The sequence below is a fragment of the Sander lucioperca genome, chromosome 4 (genome assembly GCF_008315115.2).
Source record: "Sander lucioperca isolate FBNREF2018 chromosome 4, SLUC_FBN_1.2, whole genome shotgun sequence".
Lineage (NCBI taxonomy): Eukaryota > Metazoa > Chordata > Actinopteri > Perciformes > Percidae > Sander > Sander lucioperca.
This window is the reverse complement of record NC_050176.1, coordinates 30530612-30552544: the sequence shown is the minus strand read 5'-3', so window position 1 is coordinate 30552544 and position 21933 is coordinate 30530612. Positions and strand designations below refer to the sequence as shown.

The window sequence follows — 21933 nt, the reverse complement described above, 5'->3', positions numbered from 1 at the left end:
GGATAAAAGTGTTAGCTAAATAAATGTACTGTAATGTAAAAATAAAATAAAAGAGACCCTGAATGTCTTAGAGGGGTCAGAGCTCAATAGATAATCTATTTACTATGTGAAAGTTGTTATCCCTGTGTCCTTGGCTGTGTGCTAATCAGTGAAATCAACTTCTGTAGTGTTTAGTTAGAAGGAAAAACATATTACATATTCCAGCAGGGATGTGATTTGGACAATTCTTGGTCAGAAACACACATCAAAGTGTCACTGTCCCATCAAATATCTGGATAATAAAAGGATCCGAAGGAAGGTACTGAGTTTACAGTTAACTTATTACATGTTATATTAAAATGTGTGTATATATATATATACATACATATATTTAGCACTGATAAAGCATTTTGGTAGAGTGAGTTGTGAATGTGTTTAAGAGGAAGGTTGATTACGTCAGAAGGAATGAGTCTGCTTTTGTTCTCTGTTGAGTCTAGAAAAGTGCCGGAAGTAACGCTGAGGCATCTGGCCAAAGGTCCGATCATTTGAAATCAATCCCTGATAACACAGCAAACACTTACGTTATGTAAACTGGGTATCTAAATAACAAATGATAAGTGTTGTGTTGAAAGAAAGGTGTGTGTGTGTGTGTGTGTGTGTGTGTGTGTGTGTGTGTGTGTGTGTGTGTGTGTGTGTGTGTGTGTGCATGCGTGCGTGCGTGCGTGCGTGTGACCTACTAATCTTTGTTGTTCTCTCTGCGAATGTTTAATTTAAGAGAAAACAGCAATAGGGCCTGATGACTCCACCTCAGTCTAATCCACAGATGACAATTAATGAGCTGAAAACAGTTTGAGACAACACATGAACAGCAGAGAGACAAAGCCCCGCTCTGACTTGATGGCTGAATTCCATTTCGCTGCTTTGGTTTCAGGGTCCTGGTATTGTGCATGCAGGCTCACTGTCACACTTTCATGACTTACTGGAATACTTGAACCCAACAAAGCCATCGTTATTGTTATTAATGACACCTCTGCTTTACCTTCTATGACAAGTTCAAATGTCCACTGTGAAAAAGGCTTATGCAGCAGAGATGTCATGACTTATTGTCGTGTCATGTTTATGACAAACACTAATGTGCAATTGAGTTCTTTTTTTTCACCATGTCAGTGTCCATCTCTTCAGTTAGGATCACTTCTTGATGCAATTTGATTTGCTGTCAAGTGTGCCAGGCAGAAAAACTAAAAAGGAATTAATTTGAAATAATGATCCTTTGCAGAAATCCTTAGTAAATGTAAGTCAAATGTCAAACACACAGCATGACAAAAGTGAATTGCTCTCATGTTGATTTATTTTGTTGCCAGTGACGGGGCAATGGATTTTGTTTTATTTTTCCCTTTGACTTGCAGCAGCTCAACACTGAGACTGGTCATATTAATTCCAAACACTAGATGGTGGTATGGAGTTTTCTTTTGACCAATAACTGATATTTTCTCATAAATAAGATAGTCCAATAACTGTAATAATCACTTACTCTGAGAGTAAGCTGTATTTTTGAAAGTTTATAAAGATTTATTAAGAACTGTGGCCAAACTCAATCAAAGATCTATACCATACAGTATGTATACGCAGACAAAAGTTTACAAAGGCCCACATTTATTCAGATATATATTTACAACTTGTCACGATCCAGTTATTTACAAGAATCAGGAGTACACAGGAAACAAAAGTTATAATCAGGAGTATGTATAATTCACAAATATGGCACTGAGTGGTAAGAAAAAGTGTGATCAGTCAACAATCATATGAAGCTTTTAGTGGAAAAAGGGATATTTGACCCCATTACTGTATTACTATAAGATTTAAATATATGTGTTTTCACTATATATATATATATATATATATATATATATATATATATATATATATATATATATAGTATACAGTATACATATATTTTCTGAAAAGATGTTCAGTTCATTAACCAAGGCTGCAGAATATTTGACTGTAAAGGAAAAGCTGTGTAACATACTGCAAGTTCACCCCGCCTATACATAAATTGGCTGCTTTTACTTTCATGCTGTACAGCTCTATGGGTTGATACAAAATGATATGCTTTCAGATAATGTTTACAAAGAAAAACATAACATAAGTTGTATCTCAGTTCCAAAGTTTGCATTTAAAATAATGCTGGTGAGAGAGCATGTGTTCTCCATTTTCAAGTATGTATGTATGTAGGCTATAAATCATTTCTATGTTCAGTTGAGGTCAGTTCCACCAAGCAGCACCAGCATGGGTTCATGTTGTGCTTTGGAAATAGCTTGTATCCTAATTTTCCAGTGAAAACTTACGAATCAAAAATATCTAACGCAACAAACAAAATGTATCTAATTAGGCAGCTTCCATTGATGAAACACATCGGCAACAACTAAAAGACTGAAAAACTGGACTGGAAAATCACTGAAAAACACTGAGAGTAAGGTAATGTGCAAGGAATGGCGCAACACGCATAGTGTGCTAAAATCAAAAAAATTCTGTCAAACTGCTTTTGGAAAAAGGATCTGACATTATGGAGCCCCATGAAGTTACAGATGCATGCTTTTAAGTGCACCCTCCAGTGGCTGCTGCTTGACTTAAATAATCCACATGACACAAATCACTCTTATATGAATAATAAAGTGCTTAAGGCTGAGTTTAGATTTGGATGCCACATCTTCTGGTCTCTTTCAGGATATTTAGACATTTTTGTTTAAATGGCACTGCCAAAACTTTTGGCAAACAAACTGCAACTTTGAAAAGCCTACAGCATCAATCATATCCTGTTGTGATACTACATGTTACTATATCCACCTTAGCCTCACAAAACTCTGCTTACAAACTGTATGTACCTGTAGAATATGAGCATAATGTCCCACATGGAAATTAATCTAAAGTAAAATTCTCCGTCGCTTTAAGTAGATTCCATTAAACATTCAACAAAGTGCTAACCAGCCGATTCACGCTAAACTATAGTCAATATTTTACAAATACTTTTAAAATACTTAACATTGTTGAAATACATTTAGGGGAGCCAATGTCCTACCAGTAGACAGTAGGCATGCAGTGCATTTCCAGAATCACTTTTATATCTTTGTACACAACCCTTACATGCAGTGTTAAAAACTGCAGCTGTGAGACATATAAAATCAATTCTTTTCTGAATGAAGCACTACCTCTGATAAAACATCCAATCTACCATCATCTGTCCTGTTTAAAAGTTATGACCCTATCCCCTCCTCATTTACAGGTTTACAAACTAAAGAAATCTGAACTGGGACTTTGAGCCACTTCACCATCATAGCTGCTTATACTCTAAAGCATTTACATTGCACTTGTTTATTTTGTACTGTATGAGAGCTACAATACATTTTAGAGGTTGTGCTTCATTCAGAAACAGGGCCACAAATAAGTCTAAAAATAACTCTACATTTGCTATTTACATGTGAAGGAGACTCTTTGTTCTGGAAGCATTAGCTGATTAATTTATTTCCCTTCGTTGGTGGCGTCCAAACAGCAGAGTCCTGCAGAAAAAAAAAACATTTCAGTGCAAAGGCAATCTACGAGGGGGAAATCAATAGAATCAATCAATATAAATACAAATATTTACATGCCGCAACATTAATTATGAAATCCAATAGTGCTTACCTGGTACATCCTTCTTGCCTTTGGAGATTCTGTGGAGGTCTTAGGTAAACAAACTGCACAAAACAAGAGGTAGATTTAGGAACAGATGCAATAAAATGAAGATATAAAACTGACAATTGCATGACAAGGCAGTTCTGTGAGGCTGTGTTTAGGTAAAGAACGTTATCTGGCACAACTTCACCTGCATGCAAGGTGCATGGACCCTGATGAAGGCCACAAGAAATGCATCTGTCTCACAATTAGGAGTTATGAATCTTACAAGTGTCGCTGGAGTTTTGACCCTTAAGGCTGTACTTAAGCCACAATGACTTTGGACTAAATGCTATAGTCTGCACACTGACATGCTCACATTTTCTTTTTTAATTTTAGCTATGTTCAACCTCTTAGGTTTAGCATGTTAGCATGCTAACATTTGCTAATTAGCAGTAAACACAAAGTGCAGCTGGGGATGGTGGGAATGTCATTAGATGGCAGGTATTTGGTGATAAACTAAACGTATTGGACATTGCACTCAAAACCACAAATGCCAACCTCAATGTGGCGCTGTAAGAAAAGTCAGTAGGGTTCATCCTCTAAGAACCATGAATGTATGTAGCAAAATGTTGTGCTAATCCATCCAATAGATGTTACGATATTTCACAAAATAAATTAAAACTTTGATATCTGGAGATGATGTACATAAAAAAGTTCAGGAGGTGTCAAGTAACAAAGTACAAATACTTCGTTACCTTACTTAAATAGAAATTTTGGGTATGTATACTTTACTGGAGTAATTATTTTACAGCAGACTTTTTACTTCTACTCCTTACATTTTCACGCAATTATCTGTACTTTCTACTCCTTACGTTTTAAAAATAGCCTCGTTACTCCTATTTCAGTTTGGCTTGTTTTCATTCCGGCTTGTCATCGTTCAAAAAAAACACACACAAAAAAAACCTATCCAGATAAATCGCACCATGCGGATAGCGATATTACGAATCCCACTATGGCAACGCCAAGACCCGCCCCGCCCTTCAATAGCATTTATTGGCCAGGCGTTATGGCCTTTAGAAAAATGTTTTTTTGTGGAGGTGGGGTAGTGCACTATAGGCCCCTGTGGTGCTGCCTAAGCTTTTGTCCTTAATGGCATTTTTTCCCCTTACATTACTTTTACTTACACTTTTACTGAGTAAAAAGCTTGAGTTGATACTTCAACTTCTACAGAAGTATTTTTAAACCATAGTATCTATACTTCTACCTGAGTAATGAATGTGGATGCTTTTGACACCATCCTGAGGGGAATATTAATGTTGGTACCACATTTATGTACCATCCAGCTATTTTAAGGCTCCTGCACTTCTGCAGCTAAAGTAAAAAAGTTATTTTATTTACCAATTTCACTCCATTAATTATTGTTACATCATTGTTCCCAGACCAGGTGAAATTGTGCTTGAATGAACACAAAGGTGCCACCTACCAGCTCTCTCTCACGGCGTCAATGTCGCTCACAAGATTTTGTGCTAAACAGATGCCAAAAATCTAAAACAAAGAACAAATTTCACATTAGGTATATTAAAAGTCGACAGAGATGAGATAATAAACCAAACCGTTCGCAGTGTTCCTCACCTGTAGTAATGCAATCCCTATAAAGATGCCTGCCACCACTGTCAGGTTTTCTTGAAGCCACTTCTCAAACTGAGGAACACATCCCTTAATATAGATGAAGGTCCGCTGCTCAGAGTCCTGACAGAACATATAAAAAGCAGGTTTATAGCCTAACAATCAAGTGCAGATGAAATGTTTTGGCTTTTACTTTGTTTATCCTCTTAAAAGTTTTAAATCTCAGAGTTACTGTCGGTAGTGCATAATTCTCCTTTTCATTCTGTGGTCTCCTCAAAAGCCCTTCACAATAAAATCTCTCAGAACTAATTTTGCCTGGTTGTTAACACACACAGTGAGCCCACTGTTTTTCGACTCTTGTTAAAAACAAAAAAACAATTACCTCACTCTGGCTTTCCTCAAATTTAAAGTCAAGAAAACAAACAGCCTTTTCCTTACATTATGCTATTATGGAGTACGGCCACAGCTAATGATGGGGGAGGGGGTTCAATTCCCAGTGCATTTCTTTAGCATGAGTAATACCACACGGTCCAAAGTGGTGATGGGGAGCCAACTGCTGTATTTGGAAGACTGTGGAGTTACATATTGAAAGAGGAATATTGTGCCCAGGGTGGAGTACCTGATGACCTCATGTAGCCAAATAAACCTGCCTGAGGCAAAATACGCCAGAGCCATTTCTACTCTTCGTACGGATTTATAGCACTGGCTTATACTTTTAGGTCAGGGTCTCAATCTCTGTTATAAATCTAAGTTTCTGTTAAGCCTAGGGCTGCTCCCTCTTAGTCGATTAGTCGACTAATCGGTCGTTTTGGTCTTAGTCAACTTAGATTTCTTTAGTCGATTAGTCATGTTTTATGCTTTTTTCATGCTGAATGACTTATTTCCAAGAAACGTACGAGCACATCTCTGGTAAACACAAGAATTAAAGTGGTGCTTTTGCATGACTCTTTGCAGAGAAACTCAGATTTACAGATCTGTCGATTAAATCAACTAATCGATTAGTCGATACAATTGAATGAGTGTTAGTCGACTAAGAATTTCTTTAATCGAGCACAGCCCTAGTTAAGCCACTCACCGTTTTTGCTCGGATGTCGTAGCCACACTGAGTGTTGATGACATCCTCCTGGGAAGAGAAGATGGTTCATGATCATATATTTTTTTCAAAAGGTAAAGTCAAGAAATTTAGATCATATGCTAGCAAAATGTAAAAACGGTAACGCTGCTTGATTTCAACCACCTCATTTTTGTCACTGTCGAGGTTAACATGGCGTACCATTATATCCCAAGGAACACTGCTGTCCAGCGTAATACAGAAGTGGATTAGGCAACTAGATGTGTATTGGACAGCAGTGCTCCCACTGAACTAAACCTGCAAAAATCTGCACAGATCAGCGCTATAGACTTGAGACTTAAGACTAGGATTTGAGTTGGATTTAGGTCACAGAAATTGGGAATTTGGACTCGAGTGCTGTGAGACAACACTAATGTTTTGAACCAGTAAAACCCAATGAAACAGGCAAGCAGAAACTTAACTTGCAGAATGGAAAATTGTGACTTGCCTCAAAGCCCTAAAAAGACCTCTGCATAGAACTCTTGTGTTTTCATTTTGAAATGTGTTAAACTCCCATTTAACACGAGGCAACAATCATCTGTTAAATCGTGTCTGTCAGAAAGTAAAGTGCTGGATGTCCCAAAACCTTTTCAAGCTAAATAAAAACAAATCAGAAACAATTTTCACCGGTCGAGCCCTAATTTACAAAAACATCTTGGCTCCCTGTCAACAAATGTTAAATCTGCAGCCAGAAACCTGGGTGATGACCTTTCATTTGAAAAAAAAAAAAAAGTAATTCAATCATGTTTATTTAAGCTGAGAAGCATTCAAAAATCAGGTCTTTTCTCTGTCCGCCTGATCTCGAGAAGGTCCCAGATGCTTTTATTTCATCTCGGTTAGATTATTGCAATGCACTGAATATTCAGAGTTAAGCCAAAAAAAACATCTCACACTTTCAGCTGGAACAAAACACATCTGCTCTGCGTTTAACAAACACTGGAAGACAAGATCATATCAGATCATGAAAGATTTCACTGATTACTTTTAAAGCTGGGTTCGGCTCCCAGTTACATTGCTAAACTGCTGCTCCCCTAGGAGCCAGAGTGCAGCCTGGAATGACATACAGCATAGGGCCGCAGGTCGGAGTCAAACCCGTGGCCGCTGCGTCGAGGAGTGAACCTCTATATATGGGCGCGTGCTCTATCAGGTGAGCTACCCAGGGGCCTGATTTTATTTCCATTTTAAATTTGTATTGTTGTGATTGTCTGATTTCATGAGTTTTGTTCCTGTTTTAACCACCTTTGTAATTTTGTTTTGAAAAGTGCTGTATAAATAAAGCTTATTATTATTATTATTATTATTATTATTATTATTATTATTATTATTATTAATAATAATATTATTATATTTTATAGTCATGCTTATTGTTATGAAGTGTTGCTCTCAAAGAGGATGACCTGGGTGGAACAGCATGTCCTTGGGTCAGCAAATAAAAGAGACTCTTGTGCAACTTTCATTACAGTGAAGCACGCCAGTTTTACACAGAGAGCAGCAGTTTGAGCATTTTTCTGCCAAAAAAAAAAAGCCCTGGTCAAGATAACCCCTACCAGTCACTTTCAGACTTTGCTGTGCTGGCAGAGTCTGATAGGACTAAACACTGAGGCCTCCAGTTCATTTTGGAGACCAGCCATGATAGTTGACAGCGGCTACCAGCCTTTTGGAGGATGCAGATAACATAGCAATGAGTCACAGGGAGGACCCTCACAAATTTCCCTCAAACTAAAGGTTCCAACATGTTAGAAAGTGACCTACTCAATTTGCTCTCCAACTTTAAGACACAGAAACACCAAATTACACCCATAGGCTTGTTGTGAAATGAATTGGCTGTGGATTAGAAAGTGTTGAGTTTTTGTGGCGACATACCGCTGGATCTTTGGTGCAGCAGGAAAAGGGCACTCCACATTTCTCACGGCTTGGGTTGGAATCAGTACAGTTGAAGTAGATGTTCAAATTCCAGTCGTCAGCTCCAAACGCTCCACAACACTCCCACTACAAGGTTAAAAGAGACACAAAAGAACTCGCATATATGTCAACAATGTCCAACAGAAATGGTAAAAACAACACTGGAGTGAAATCAGAACTGTGGAGTGCTCACATATTCCTGGGTAAAGTCTATCAGGTTCTGCAGATCAATGTCGTCTCTGTAGGCCCGGATGTTGTTGTTAATGAAAAAATTGAGCTGGTCCTTGATCCAATCTTTGAAGACAAAGGCCAGGACTCCTGCAGTCAGCTCCAGGAAGAAGATGATACCCAGGAACACAGAGAACTGAAATACATTCAGCAAATATTATTATGAGACCAAGAAGAAGATTAAAAAAAAAAACTTTGAGAAAAAACAATGTGTTTGATAAGGGAACGTACAAATTTGAGCAAGAAAGAGTTTTCTCGCAGCGCTCCGATGCAACCGGCGAATCCGAGGATGAACATCACACCACCCACCACCAAGAAGAGCCAGACTGGGTCAAAGCCCCCCAGGTCTGTGATGGACGAGATGTTGGAGAGAACACCCTGGAATAACATAGTGAAGGGTTAGAGGCTTGAAGTCATTACAAGTAAAATCACATGAAATCTGTCTCCATGAGCCTGTGGTGTAGTCCTACACCCTCCCAAAGTCCCAACTTCAATGATGTGATGAGCTGAAACAGTGACAGAGATCTCATTGCCAACTAGTTTGATAATCACTTAAAGGAATAGTCTGACATTTTAGGAAATGTGCGTATTCACATTCTTGCCGAGAGTCAGATGAGAAGATTGAAACCACTCTCACATCTGTACGTAAATATGAATATATGAATATGAAGCTGGAGCCAACAGACGTTATCTTAGCTTAGCATGAAGACTGAAATCAGAGGGAAAATGTCTAGCCAGCCTCTATCCAAAAGTCACAAAATCCACCTACCAGCACTTCTAACTCACTAATCAACATTCTATTGTATATTTGTTTGTGTCAAAACAACAAGTTGTGGTTTTATGGGGGTTATGAGCTGGATTATTTCTTGGTGAGAGTAGTGACTTACTTAGTTACCTATAAAACAGCAAATTGTTGTTTTTACCCTTTAGTTTGTCTACAGATTAAACAAATCAAGTATAATGTGTCAATTAGGGAGCTTTATAGGTGATGGTAGGTGGAATTTGTTACCTTTGGACAGAGCCTAGTCTCGCTTTGCCAGACCCTCCTCCACACGCTGCGGAGCTGCAGAGCTGCGGAGGAGGGTCTGGTGAGTCCACACAGCATTCCGGGATGGGAGAAAAACATGCTGTGGTTTATTGGCATTTCTTTAAACCAATCACAATCGTCATGGGCTGTGCTAAGCTCCACATGGAGCCGCTGCAAAATTGCCTCGGGAAGGAACTTGTTTTGGTGGAACGTGTACGTTCAAAAGTTGTGCAACAGAAAACTCAGATTGGACAGATAGTCTAGCTAGCTGTCTGGATTTACCCTGCAGAGATCTGAGGAGCAGTTAACCATAGTCCTCAGAAATCCGCTGGAGTTTAAAATTCCAACACAGAGAAAGCGGAAGGAAACGGACATCGGCGAAAAGACATGCATCCGGCGGAATTTCCTGCGGCACCGGAGCAATCCCGGAAGTGGAAGGTCGAGGATATAGACTAGACAGAGCCAGGCTATCTGTTTCTCCTTGGTTGCAGTGTTTGTGCTAAGCTAATCTAACCGACTGCTGGTTCCAGCACTGCACATGTGGCGATTAGCACATTTCTCTGTTTTATATCATTGTAAATTGAATCCTTGACTAAAAAACAAGACATTTGAAGTCGTCACCTTGAGCTTTAGGAAATTGTGATGGACATTTGTAATCAAGACGATAATCCTCTGATTAATAAATACTGAATAAAAACTCACTAGACTGTCCGTCCCCTTTTACAACCCCAGTGCTGAGACTACACAATGAATGAATCTGTGAAATGCATCAGATCCCTTCTGTCCATTGTTCAGAAGGGCGTCCCACCGGAAATCATGACATTCCTTTCTGATTCAGTAAAGCCACTGCTATTATATCTTACAGTCAGACGGATGTAAACGACAGGAGATGAATGTAAATGATCAGCTTAGTTCATAGATTATATGCTGGTGTCCATAAGTGAAAATATTTACACAATAAACTGATTCAACTTATTGTTACACGGAAAGATAAGCAGTAAAATCACCTTTTCGCTCCATGCCCACAACCCAATGCCGAGGAACGCCACTCCAAGGAACTAACAGACAGACAAAGAAGAAAGAGACAAGAGAGCATGATCATTTCTGCTGTGACTGCAACATGGAGTCATCACACAGAAGCACACAAGAGAAACCACAGAGAGATTTTCCTGGCAGTGATCCATTAACTAAATATTTCTTGTGTTGGTCTGCAGTATCAGCAGGAAACTCCCACATTAGAAAGCATCTTCTATCAGCCTGAACGCATTATGACTATACAAGTCTCCACTTACAGTGGAAAAGTTCAAAACCACATTTCAGGATTTTAAAAGTTAGGAATCAAGGCATCGATGACATTAGAATTATAATAGCCATGAAATTATAATTATTTTAACACAATCTCCATTAATTACTCATTTTAGTATTCTATTACAACACTAATTTGATGGTTATATTTTCACAAGTGCTAAGACTTGCTTTTGTTTCATATCATTATATAAATATTTTGATCTTATTTTCTGGATACTGGTCAAACTGAGGCAGGCAGCAATTTCAAGACATCACTGTCAACTGTCAAACATTTGTTTATTCATTCATTCATTCATTCAAACCTTTATTTAACCAGGATAAAAACTCCTTGAGATTACAAATCTCTTTTATAAGAGTATCCTGGCAAGTGGCAGCAGCGTGGTTTCAAAATAAATACAAAGACAATAACAAGTAAAAAACATAGACACACTTTCACTCATCATATTCAAACAACAACGTCATCATAAAAGAATACTGGGATGGTTCTCCTTTAAGTTGAGTCAGCAGACCTTTTTCCACAGAAGACATGTTGACAATATTTCAAATCAATGAGCAGGACTGCTGGTTGGCGATATTGGATTTTTATATGATTTTTGCATGCATTTTTGCAAAATGTTGGATATTTAATTTACTGGATTTGCCAAAACAAATGAAAGTTCCATTTGGTTATTTCATCCATTCACAATTTCTCATTTTTTTAATATCACAATACATATTGATATCATGATTAGAGCTGCAGAAATTAGGCTAGCTGATTCAATTAATCAATCTCCAGAAAATTAACTGGCAACAATTCTGATAATGTATTAATCATTGCAGTCAATGAAGCAAAAATGCAAAAAAATTCTGGTTCCAGCTTTTCAGAGGTGAGGATATACTGCTTTTCTTTTGTTTATATTGTAAATTGAACACCTTTGGGTTGTTGGTCAGACAAAACAATCAATTTCTGACGTTTAGGCATAATTTATCGAGAAAGAATTGATAGATTTATCAATAATACATTATTTTTAGCTGCCACCTAATCAGTTTATCAGTTTAAGAGATTAAAGGTGCCGTAGGTAGGATTGCGAAGATCCAGGACTTAGCCAAAAAATGTGAACATCGACAACAGTGACTGACACGCAGTTAGACACCCCCCCCCTTGCCCTGATTGGTAATTGGTTATTAAAATGTTTGGCATTTTTAAACAATGAATCATGTTACTTTCCTGCATATCGACTAAACAATTAGTTAACTAGCCTAATCATGGCAGCTCTAATCAATACCGCCCACCATTTCTTTCAGATTTTTCCATTTGTTATCCCCAATAACTCCTTTAAAAAGGCATTCCTTACCCTACTTCTCTACAGTAACAGTGTCAGAAAAAGCACCCAACCAACCAGGTTCTGTCTAAAATTGGTAACTGTCCCACAGTGGGACATCCAGAAGTCCTTAATGGGGTTACTGTTGGGTTTCAAAGAACAAGAGGAGGTGTTTGCCTGTGATTTCACACAGGATAATCAGGAATGAAGATACAGTTTGCTCTGCCCAAACATCACTGACACTACAATAAAATGTCCTAAGATGTGAATGTATAACAGTCAGGAAAGCCCTTCTTCAGAGCTCCCTCACACTGATGCTGTCTACACAACAACAAAAGCCTAAAGGTGACAGTGCGAGCAAGTGCACAGGCAGTGAGCCTATTGCAGGGGATGGAATCATTGTCTCCTATTAAAACTAACGGGAAGAAAGAAAACGGCTTCCATACTCACGAAACCAAAGCTTTATTTGATGGAGAAAAAAAAACCATGTCATGTCAGTGTGTATTTACTTAGCTGAGGTTACCAGGCCTGAAGTCCAAACACGGCAAAGAGGGGACTTACCCAAAATATTATGTTGAATCCGAAGATGAAATACTTGATGCAGCAGCTCACTTCATGAGCCTTGAAATGCTTTCCTGACATCATTTGGATAGGTTTTTGTCTTAAACGCCGCCCGCAGTGGGAAATGAATCACATCTATGCTGCTCTCTTCTAGTGTTTGACAGCCTGGTTGTGGAAAAGCCTTATTTTAGAAGGCTCGTCAAACGCGCCGTCAATTGTTTCAGCGTCTAATAACAAACATCGTCCTGTATTTCCGCTGACAAAAGGCGCAGGTGAAGCTGCAAAGGAGCGTTCAGTCTGTCGGGATCAGTAAAGGTATCAGTTTATTCCTGATATGGAGCTCCAAAGGTATAACGGTGAAATAAATCCACTAAAATCAACCAGATTAAAACCGCTGATCTGACCCATAATCCAAATATGGCTGTCATTTGATTGACATGTGTGGGAGCCAATGAGGGTCTTTAGTGGTCACAGGAGGCGGGACTTCCTCCAGAAGAGGGCGCCACTCTATGGCGCCACTGCTCTGTCCACTACTTTACAGCCAATGGTATGACCGTAGAATACAGTATGCAATGATATAACATAAGTTATAATGTATTCATCGCTGACTAATTCATTTGGCTTACAATAGAAAATACGACTATAAAATTAAACCTTATTAGAACTATTGGGCAATGGGGACCCAACGTGTTCAGTAATAAATACATCAGTAAACATTATGGAAATACAGATACAGACAACACATAAAACCAACAATAACAGCGTTTATTTTAGGTCATTTTATTTTGATTCCAGCTGTTTTTGTTTTTTTACAAAGTCTGTTTTTATTTCACAGTGCTATTTCTCAGTGCCACTTTTCATTACAGTCTTCTTTATCTGTCAATCAAGACTGAAAAAGGGACATTTTGAAATGAAAAAAAGATCTGCATTCAAGAATTGTGAAAATAAGCAGGATAAAATGACATGTCATAATATTGTCTGCATTCATTCATATCATTTCATAATGTTGTAGTTCTTTGTTTATTATTGAACACTTTTGATCTCAATTGAAAAAAAAGTGAAATTGCTACTATTTAACTTAAGTGGTGCTCAGCAGTGACCTCATTATACTTTTTTTTTTACATCCTTACATGTTGTGTAACACATCGGAAGCTGTTTTTATTCATATTTTTAGGATTTAGATATCTATCACAACTACGGTTATGTCATGTTTAAGTTCATATTTACACAACTGCAAATATCTAGTTTAGATCTAGCTTTATTAAAGGTGGTCTTTTAGTTATTTGGTAGTGCCTGAAATGTATCACCTGTGCCCATCTTTAAATTAAATTTCAATATAATTACTAACAGTGTAGTTTATATTTGTGGGGTGTACATTTCTTTTGGAGGGTATTTTTTTCTTGTAATTGTCTTTCTTGTATTTTATTCTATTCATTTGTACATGTTTCTTGTTGCTATATGTATTTTACTGGAAAGCACATTGAGTTCACCTGTACTTCAGTGTGCCACACAGTTATACATAAAATGCCTTTGTCCAGCCTTCATGGCGCATACAGGAATCAAGAAGCGTCTTCAAAGGGGCATGTACGTAGGCCCACTGTGTATAGTCTAATTTGTCTGCTGTATGCCCACAAATCTGCAGTGGTGGAATGTATCTGAACACATTTACTCAGACTTATATCCTTCCATACTCAGACACCTTAGTGAAATAAAATAAAGTAGATGTGGAAAAGTTTTGCCCCCTGGTGGCAAAAAATGTCTTTTGCTTCTTCGCGAGTCTCAGTCCAAACACCGCTCAGTTAATGTAAGTGACATAAAGCTACAAAATATATAATTAATCGTGAATAATATTTTTGATGCATGCGTTACTCCAACATGATATTGTATGTGATCTGTTAAATGAACACCAGCAAACATTTTGAGTATTGGCTTGGTTTATTGCATAAAATAAAACAAATTACTGTTTGTTTACAAAACAGGATAAATTATGAAAATAAATATTTCTGTGCAGTTTGTCTGTATTGTCAATGCAGGCAGAGAAGAGACTGAGATTTATATACAAATGCAAGTCCATAAAAAGGACTTAACTCATTGTTATGAGATCATATTGACACCACGTGCCAAGACAAATATCACGATCCAGAGGGCAGCATGTAACAGGATCTCCTGTTCACACAAACTCCTTTTTCTGAGGGTGATTCATACAAACAATCCACCACTGTGGATCAGATGTGTAGTTCAATATCATTTTGCAGCACAATGAAAGTATCCGTGGGCACTACGACAGCTTTGTTCACATTCTCAATACTGTCTCAATAAAGTTTCTCCTAAAGATAAAATAAAAAAAAAATTTAAAAAAAAAAAATAGTTTAATCATGCAATATCAAAAATCATTCACCCTTCAATTTTGACTGCACTGCACTTAGAAAAATATATATAATTTTGGATTTAACAAAATACTTCAGAATCTCACAAAAATTGTTGTTTTTTTCTTTCTACATCATGATCCTTCAAAGTTATTTTAGCGCTTTGAGTTCCCAGAAGCCTCTGCAGGAGGATGGGGGTGAAATTATATTAGTTAGCACAGCCTGAGGCAGTTTTCAAGAACAACATTTAAAACAATGGTTTGTGGTGAAAAAGCTTTGGCGATCCTTGTTTTTTCACCCAACATACTTCCGTTGTATATTCTACATACATACTTTCTATTAAATTCTGTCAAATGAACACATTAGAACAAGTTAGACTAGGTTTTATTAATACTAACCTCATCTGTCCCACAACTTATACCTGCTATAACCTAAAGCTCATTTCCATTTGCTATTTAACACAATCTTTACACTGCATTTCCCTTTTTAGAGCAAACAGATTGGCTACATCACACAAGGACACAATGTACCTTCATTTGCTTTTGTAGTCCATTTTCCTGTTTGATTAAGGCTTTTTGCACACTTTTCATATTATTCAATAATATTTAGCACAACGTCTAAAATACTGAGCATGGCATAAATAACCCTGAAGAGAAGTTTAAGAGTTGAGACTTGATTGATTGAGTGAGTTGAAGTTGGAAAAAGATCAGCTGTGAAAACTTCAGTATTAAGAGCTATATATTGGCTAAGTTTTAAATACATAACTAATTATCACTGCAGTGTGTGCATTTAGCCAAAAGGCTTTGAGAACCATTCTTCATTTTGTGCAAAATACATAATCATTTCCTTGATTAGTCAATCTTATTTCAATACATTTTGATTTCACATTCAGTTGTTTTTTACTTTGGGTTTTGGCCAATATCAAAGGGTACCTATTCATTCAGTAATCTGATGAATGATATGAATTTCCTCGGAAAATGACTGCATATTACATTGTTAGTTTACAAAATATACAGGATAACTTGGAAGACATTTCTCATATACTATCTTAGACAATCACAATGGCATGTTGGAAGCAAAACATAGTACACACATAACAGAAAAAAAGCCTATTGTGTTTCTGGTGCTTTAAATAAAAAGGTATGTTCACAAAGAGGGCAGATTTATGAGCCTGAACCCATTATGTATTTTAAAAACACATAAGGCGTTGTGTGATAATACTTAAAACACTGCTGTAACATCTTATGAATCAGCTTGTTGATTCATTGGGCATAGTAAGATTGGCCAAGCAATGAATGCATTATGCATTAATCACAGTTACTGAATCCAGTGAATTATTGTTTCTAAATGCTTTCATAATGGCCAGACTGCACCTATGAGATGCTATACTTGTGTTTATAAAGACAATAAAATGCTTTATAATGAGGTTTTCTGAGTTAAAATGTACAAAATCTTCTTTTTAAAGAAGGCTGAAATGCATATTCCTAACTTACATGATCTCATATGAAGCCTGAGAATATGTTTGGAACACTGTAAATGTTTCTTGGCTTTGATGCTGTGTCTTTTAAAAAGTCACCCTTTCATTGCCATGTTAGACTAATTTGTGACACTTTTTGTTCTTTGACAGAGTTGCATATTACACTGCCGTGTAATGAAACCAGACTGGGATAGAAAAAGGAAAAGATAAATCCTCACGGTTAGCCACAATGTGCCTCACCTCCATCACCCGGTCACAAGAGCACAAGTGGCCACAAAGTTGGCATGTTGTGTGGATGCATCCTGGTGAGACGCGTTAAAGCACGGCCAGAAGAGCAGCAGGCTTGGGTCACCTTAAGTCACCTTGATAGCAGACTTCTTGTGGACCCAGAGGAAGGAAACGTAGGGCACGCCGATGAAGGCCCATTTCTCGTTGGGCCAGAACATAATGACAGGTCCTCGCTCCGGGGCCTCAGTCGCGACGTCAAAGTAGGCGAAGCAAACGCAACCCAAGTAGGAAGCCAGACAAATGAGGATGTGCCTGTAAGAGCAAGAGGAGTTTGAATGAACCAAACTGCCAGAGAAATGGCTCTCTAAATATATCCAGGTGTTTAGAAGATAGCTTCTAGAGGATAGAAGCAATGCAGTCACCAGCAGTGAAAGATTAACAATGTATACAGTAGAGATGTTCCGACACCAGTATCGGAAAAGCCTCCGATACCGCCTAAAATGCTGGTATCGGTAGCGGCAAGTACTTGAGTTTATGCACCGATCCAATACCATGTAATTTAGCCACTGACGAAAATCTACTTTTAAAGTAGTTTATGTTCTTTTTCTGTTATGATGGACTGTCAAACTGGATAATAAAAGAAAGTTCTATGGCATTCATTGTTTGTGTTTGTTCATGTTTCCCAAAAAAGTGCAATCTGAGCCAGGCCTTACAATGATAGTAATCATCCATACAGGGATAGTTGTATACAGCTGTTAAAACATAGTAAAATATAAGACACACTGGTATCGGATCGGTACTCGATAACGGCCGATACGCAAGTTTAGGTATCGGAATCGGTAAGCAAGAAATTGGTATCAGACCATCTCTAGTATACAGTCTGTAAGCCCAGTAAAAACAATTCTACTTGTTTTCAATGCAAATCATCTTGTCTGATAGTTTGCAATTTTAATTTTTATTCATTCTAAAGCAGCACTCCCTTTTCTTTCATGTTTTAAGATCTTTTTTCACTAGTTTTAGAAAGAAAGAAAAAAAGATTTTTAGGGACTTAATTAAAGACAGAAAGGACTTGAAAAGATGGAGTTTTTTGTAGTGTAACAGTAATGTTTTACTAACAATAACTTTTTGTGTCACAAGTGTACATGACCGACTCTTTTGTGTTGTCTTTGAGCTTACCAAGCACAGTGTAAGTAGGGAAAGTTGACAGATGACCACATCTCACAGAATATCCTGTCACTGATCCAGCAAAGCAGAGCCAATGCCCACCAGATCCCTGAGACCAGACCCAACTTGAACACACGCGGGTTTTCACACCTGCAATGACCAAACAGAGCATAACAGTACATACAGTACACTGATTTTCCTATTTGATTTCATTCAGAGCAACAAGAGAGAAGCAGTTTATGCAGAAAAATTGCATTTAACGTGAAATGAAAAATACATCTAAATTATCTAATATGCATAACAGATTGCTATTTAAACCTGCTATAACAGATTTGTTTTGTTTTTTGGGCACTATTTGGCAGTGGAAACGTACTGTAAACACAACACTGACAATATTATCACCCTATAAAGCTGATATGATGAACGTATTAGCAAACAGTTGCCTCTTTACACATTCACCAGACACTGAGCAACATAAGCCTCCACTTAGAGTCATGTTTGTCTGTACCTGATGAATGTAAATCCATTATTCACTCAGCTTTAACCTCTGTTTTTGGTCTCCAATGACTCCATTAACTAATATCTGGCTCTTTAACTGCTAAACGCTAAAATCCACTATATTCAGCAGCTAGTTGCTAACTTTCTCTGCCATTTGGTGCTGGGCAGGTAGCATTCAGAATGCTGAAAGACGCACAAACACTTTGTGAGCTGAGGGGAACTGAAAACATACAGAAACATAAACCATGGAATGTCCTCCACCAGTAGTGCCATCTTATACAAATGAAAATAAACTACAATTTCAGATTCAAAATTTTTGTTGGAGTGGGAATTAAATACTTTTTGAAAATATTCTTTCTAGCCTGAGGCATCTTAAGCCACCCAGAGTGCAGGAATTCATACGTGGAGGGTCTCTTTCAGAGTACACTGGGCTTTGTGTTCAGTTCTGGTGGTGTACAGATTTGTAATGATTTTACTGGCTGTGTTAGTATGTCCAAACCAGGATGTTAAATTGTAGGTTGGCACATGTATCTTCAGATAAGGGGATTATCTTCTCTTTCTTTTTGGGAGCTGACAGAACAATGATCCAAGTACCAAGTATTAGGCTGTATTAGCCTATTCTCTGCACAAATATCGCCAAGTGGACACATAACTGACCTACAGAGACATGTGCTAATCCAGAAGGCCACTGATAAAACTATTCTTAGTCTTGTCCTCCTTACACATACCAGTTACAGCCACGTGCTGCTGCTGGCTGAGGAAAACACTGCCAAAACAGAGACAGGGGCAAGGAAGCCTGACTAAACTGTGTTGATGATGCAACTGTTTAGTCACTGTGACACAGTTTGTCACCTTCCCTTAAGACAGAGGATTTGATGAAGTCATGCCACTTTACAAGCCTTAAATTTGAGTTACCATTGTTTCAAGGAGAAAGGAATGTTGAAATGACACAAACACTTTCCAGAAAGCACCAATAAGATTTAAATAAACAACAAGCAAAGATCTTCAACATGTGGTCCGTGACCCCTAGGGGGTCCTCAAGGCCCTGACACACCAACCAGATGGGCCGACCGTCGGCAGAAAAGCCAGTCGGACTGATCAGTCGGGGCCCCGAGGTCCAAAAAAATACCTCAGAACACACTGAGGCGACGCCGACTTGAGCGTACGCTCTGCGTGTGCGCGAAACGTAATACGTCTCCATAGCAGAAGGCGGCGCTGCTCTGTATTCTTTCCTTTAACAGTCTGATTATTTCCCAGAAAATGAAAAAACCGGCAGCTGATTGGACGAACGCGTCACGTGGTTCTTTTTTCTCCGGAAATTCACAGCCAGACTGTCATGGCGGCTTGTTCAGAATACGATCTCATATTGTACTAAAACAGTTCACCGAAACGTGTTTCTGAAAACATTTTAAGAGAGAAATAGGCCATGCAGTTTCTGAATCTGTCTTCATTTCAGATTGACAAAGGTCAGTTTAAAAGATTTTCGTCAGATTTTGAGCGGCTCATCTGCTCCCCATTTCCGGGCGAGTCCTGACTGCCCTGTCTCCAGACTGAACATGTCGGGTTGGCCGAAATGAAGGCCGACGGCTCCTCGGACGACCGACGGCACGGGACACACCGAACAGACTCGAGTCACCGACCTCGAGAGACGGTCCGATGGCCGATTATCGGGCTGGTATGTCTCCTCTATCAGAGTTAGTGCAGGGAGAGGGGGGGGACATATTAATAGCAATGACAGACTGGCCTATTTGTAAAAAAACTAAACATTTAATTTAGACACTGAAGATAAGCTATACTATTACTACTATATGTAAGGTAGCCATACAGTTAAGCTTAAGGAGTCACTGTATGGTTAACATTAAAACATGATGTATAAATAAGACATTTTGCCAGGCATCACATATACATACATATATACATACATATATATATATATATACACACACACACACATATATATATATATATATACACACACATATACATATATATATATATATATATATATATATATATATATATATATATATATATATACACATACATATATATATATATATATATATATATATGTATGTGTATATGTGTATATATATATATATATATATATATATATACACACATATACATATACATACATACATACATACATATACATACATATATATATATATATATATATATATATATATATATATATATATATATATATATATATATAGTGTCACTTTGTCTGTCTGCTGTTTGACACTGGACAGGTAGCATGCAGTGGGTTTATCATAGCCTCTGAGCTAAAAACAGCTAGTTGCTACTGCAGATGGAAACAAGGTCGATGAGACTGGAGTTGAAGAGGCTAAAATGATCCATAGAGCCCATAATGCTCAGTGACTTGATGAGTGATCTCTTTCACGTTTCATGTTGTCAACTGATCCATTGTTAATGTAGAATATATTGATTAGTATAGCTTTGTGGCTAAGTTGTAGTGCAATAGTAGTACAAATAGAGAAGACGAGAAGTCAGTGAAGTGTCTCAGAAATGTTAGCAACCGTTAGGTAGGTATTTTTGGGTAACTAACATTAACCACCATAACTAAGTTAGGCTGAAGCAGAACAACCTTGGAGTGTATTGAATTGAGGAAGGATGCATTTGAATGTTTATGGATTCAACTTCTAAGAGAAAGAGTGTGTTATTTCTACTACACAGTCTTGCTTTAAGGGAATTAGGTCAATTAATGAACCAAACTGGAAAACTGTCTCCATGTTGCATAATTTGACCAGAGAGAGAGCAGAAAAAATGGTGTCACGAGTAGCCTACTCATCAGCAACAGGAAGTACAAAAATAGAAGCCAATGAAACTTCCCAGAGGGAAATAAGCCATTAAATTGTCATCAATATTCTATTACACTGTTAAGTGTTTAGATTGATGATATTCACATGGGAACAAATCAGACAGTCAGAGACAGTACTAAGCCAGCTATAGGCTCAGTAACTACCTTTACATACACACAGTACAACTGCCATAAGTAAGCAAACAGCCCTTCCTGCTAACAAACAGACACTGACAGAACCATCACTGCACAGCTGGATATCTTAAATACTGTGCCTATCAGCTTAAACAGAAACTGTAAGATAAGAAACATGACATGAAACCAGGACTTCTCCTTGGAGACGTGAGCGTTAGTGTTGGAGGCAAAGATAAGTGAAGGAAAGGCCAGTCCGTCTCATGTATCTGGGGTGGAGCACTGCTGATGGGCTTATTCAAGGGAAGGAAGAGGCTCCATAGGATCAGTGAAACAAAGCCTGATATTTCCCAAAGACCCTGGAGGTCTTCATGCATTGGTTTTAATGATATAAAGGCATAGTTTGCATATTAGATGTCAATACTCTATTAAACAATATCAAAGTGGATTAATTAATAACATCATATAGTATTGTTGAAGCATACATACATCTGACAAGACAGTAAACAAGCCATCAGATGATAAGACTGGTTGTGAATAAACT

The 21933-nt window shown here is 37.9% G+C and overlaps 2 protein-coding genes across 2 annotated transcripts in view; both read right to left on the bottom strand.

The window, feature by feature from the left end:
• Positions 1-1611: 1611 nt before the first annotated feature.
• On the bottom strand, positions 1612-13133 carry LOC116034207 (tetraspanin-5). The gene is made up of 11 exons (XM_031276760.2): positions 12698-13133; positions 10535-10585; positions 8732-8878; positions 8466-8636; positions 8234-8359; positions 6335-6382; positions 5266-5382; positions 5117-5178; positions 3661-3713; positions 1928-3536; positions 1612-1857 (listed from the first exon to the last, which is right to left on the bottom strand). The coding sequence occupies exons 1-9, from the start codon at positions 12779-12781 to the stop codon at positions 3701-3703; spliced, it is 819 nt and encodes a 272-aa protein (XP_031132620.1). The 5' UTR covers positions 12782-13133; the 3' UTR covers positions 1612-1857; positions 1928-3536; positions 3661-3700.
• A 1480-nt stretch (positions 13134-14613) lies between these two features.
• acer2 (alkaline ceramidase 2) overlaps positions 14614-21933 on the bottom strand; it is a 19139-nt gene continuing 11819 nt past the window's right edge. The window contains exons 5-6 of the mRNA XM_031276759.2: positions 17945-18082; positions 14614-17080 (exon numbers count right to left, since the gene is read on the bottom strand). Coding sequence (XP_031132619.1) covers positions 16894-17080; positions 17945-18082 — 325 coding nt within the window. The 3' untranslated portion in view covers positions 14614-16893. The remainder of the gene's footprint in view (positions 17081-17944; positions 18083-21933) is intronic.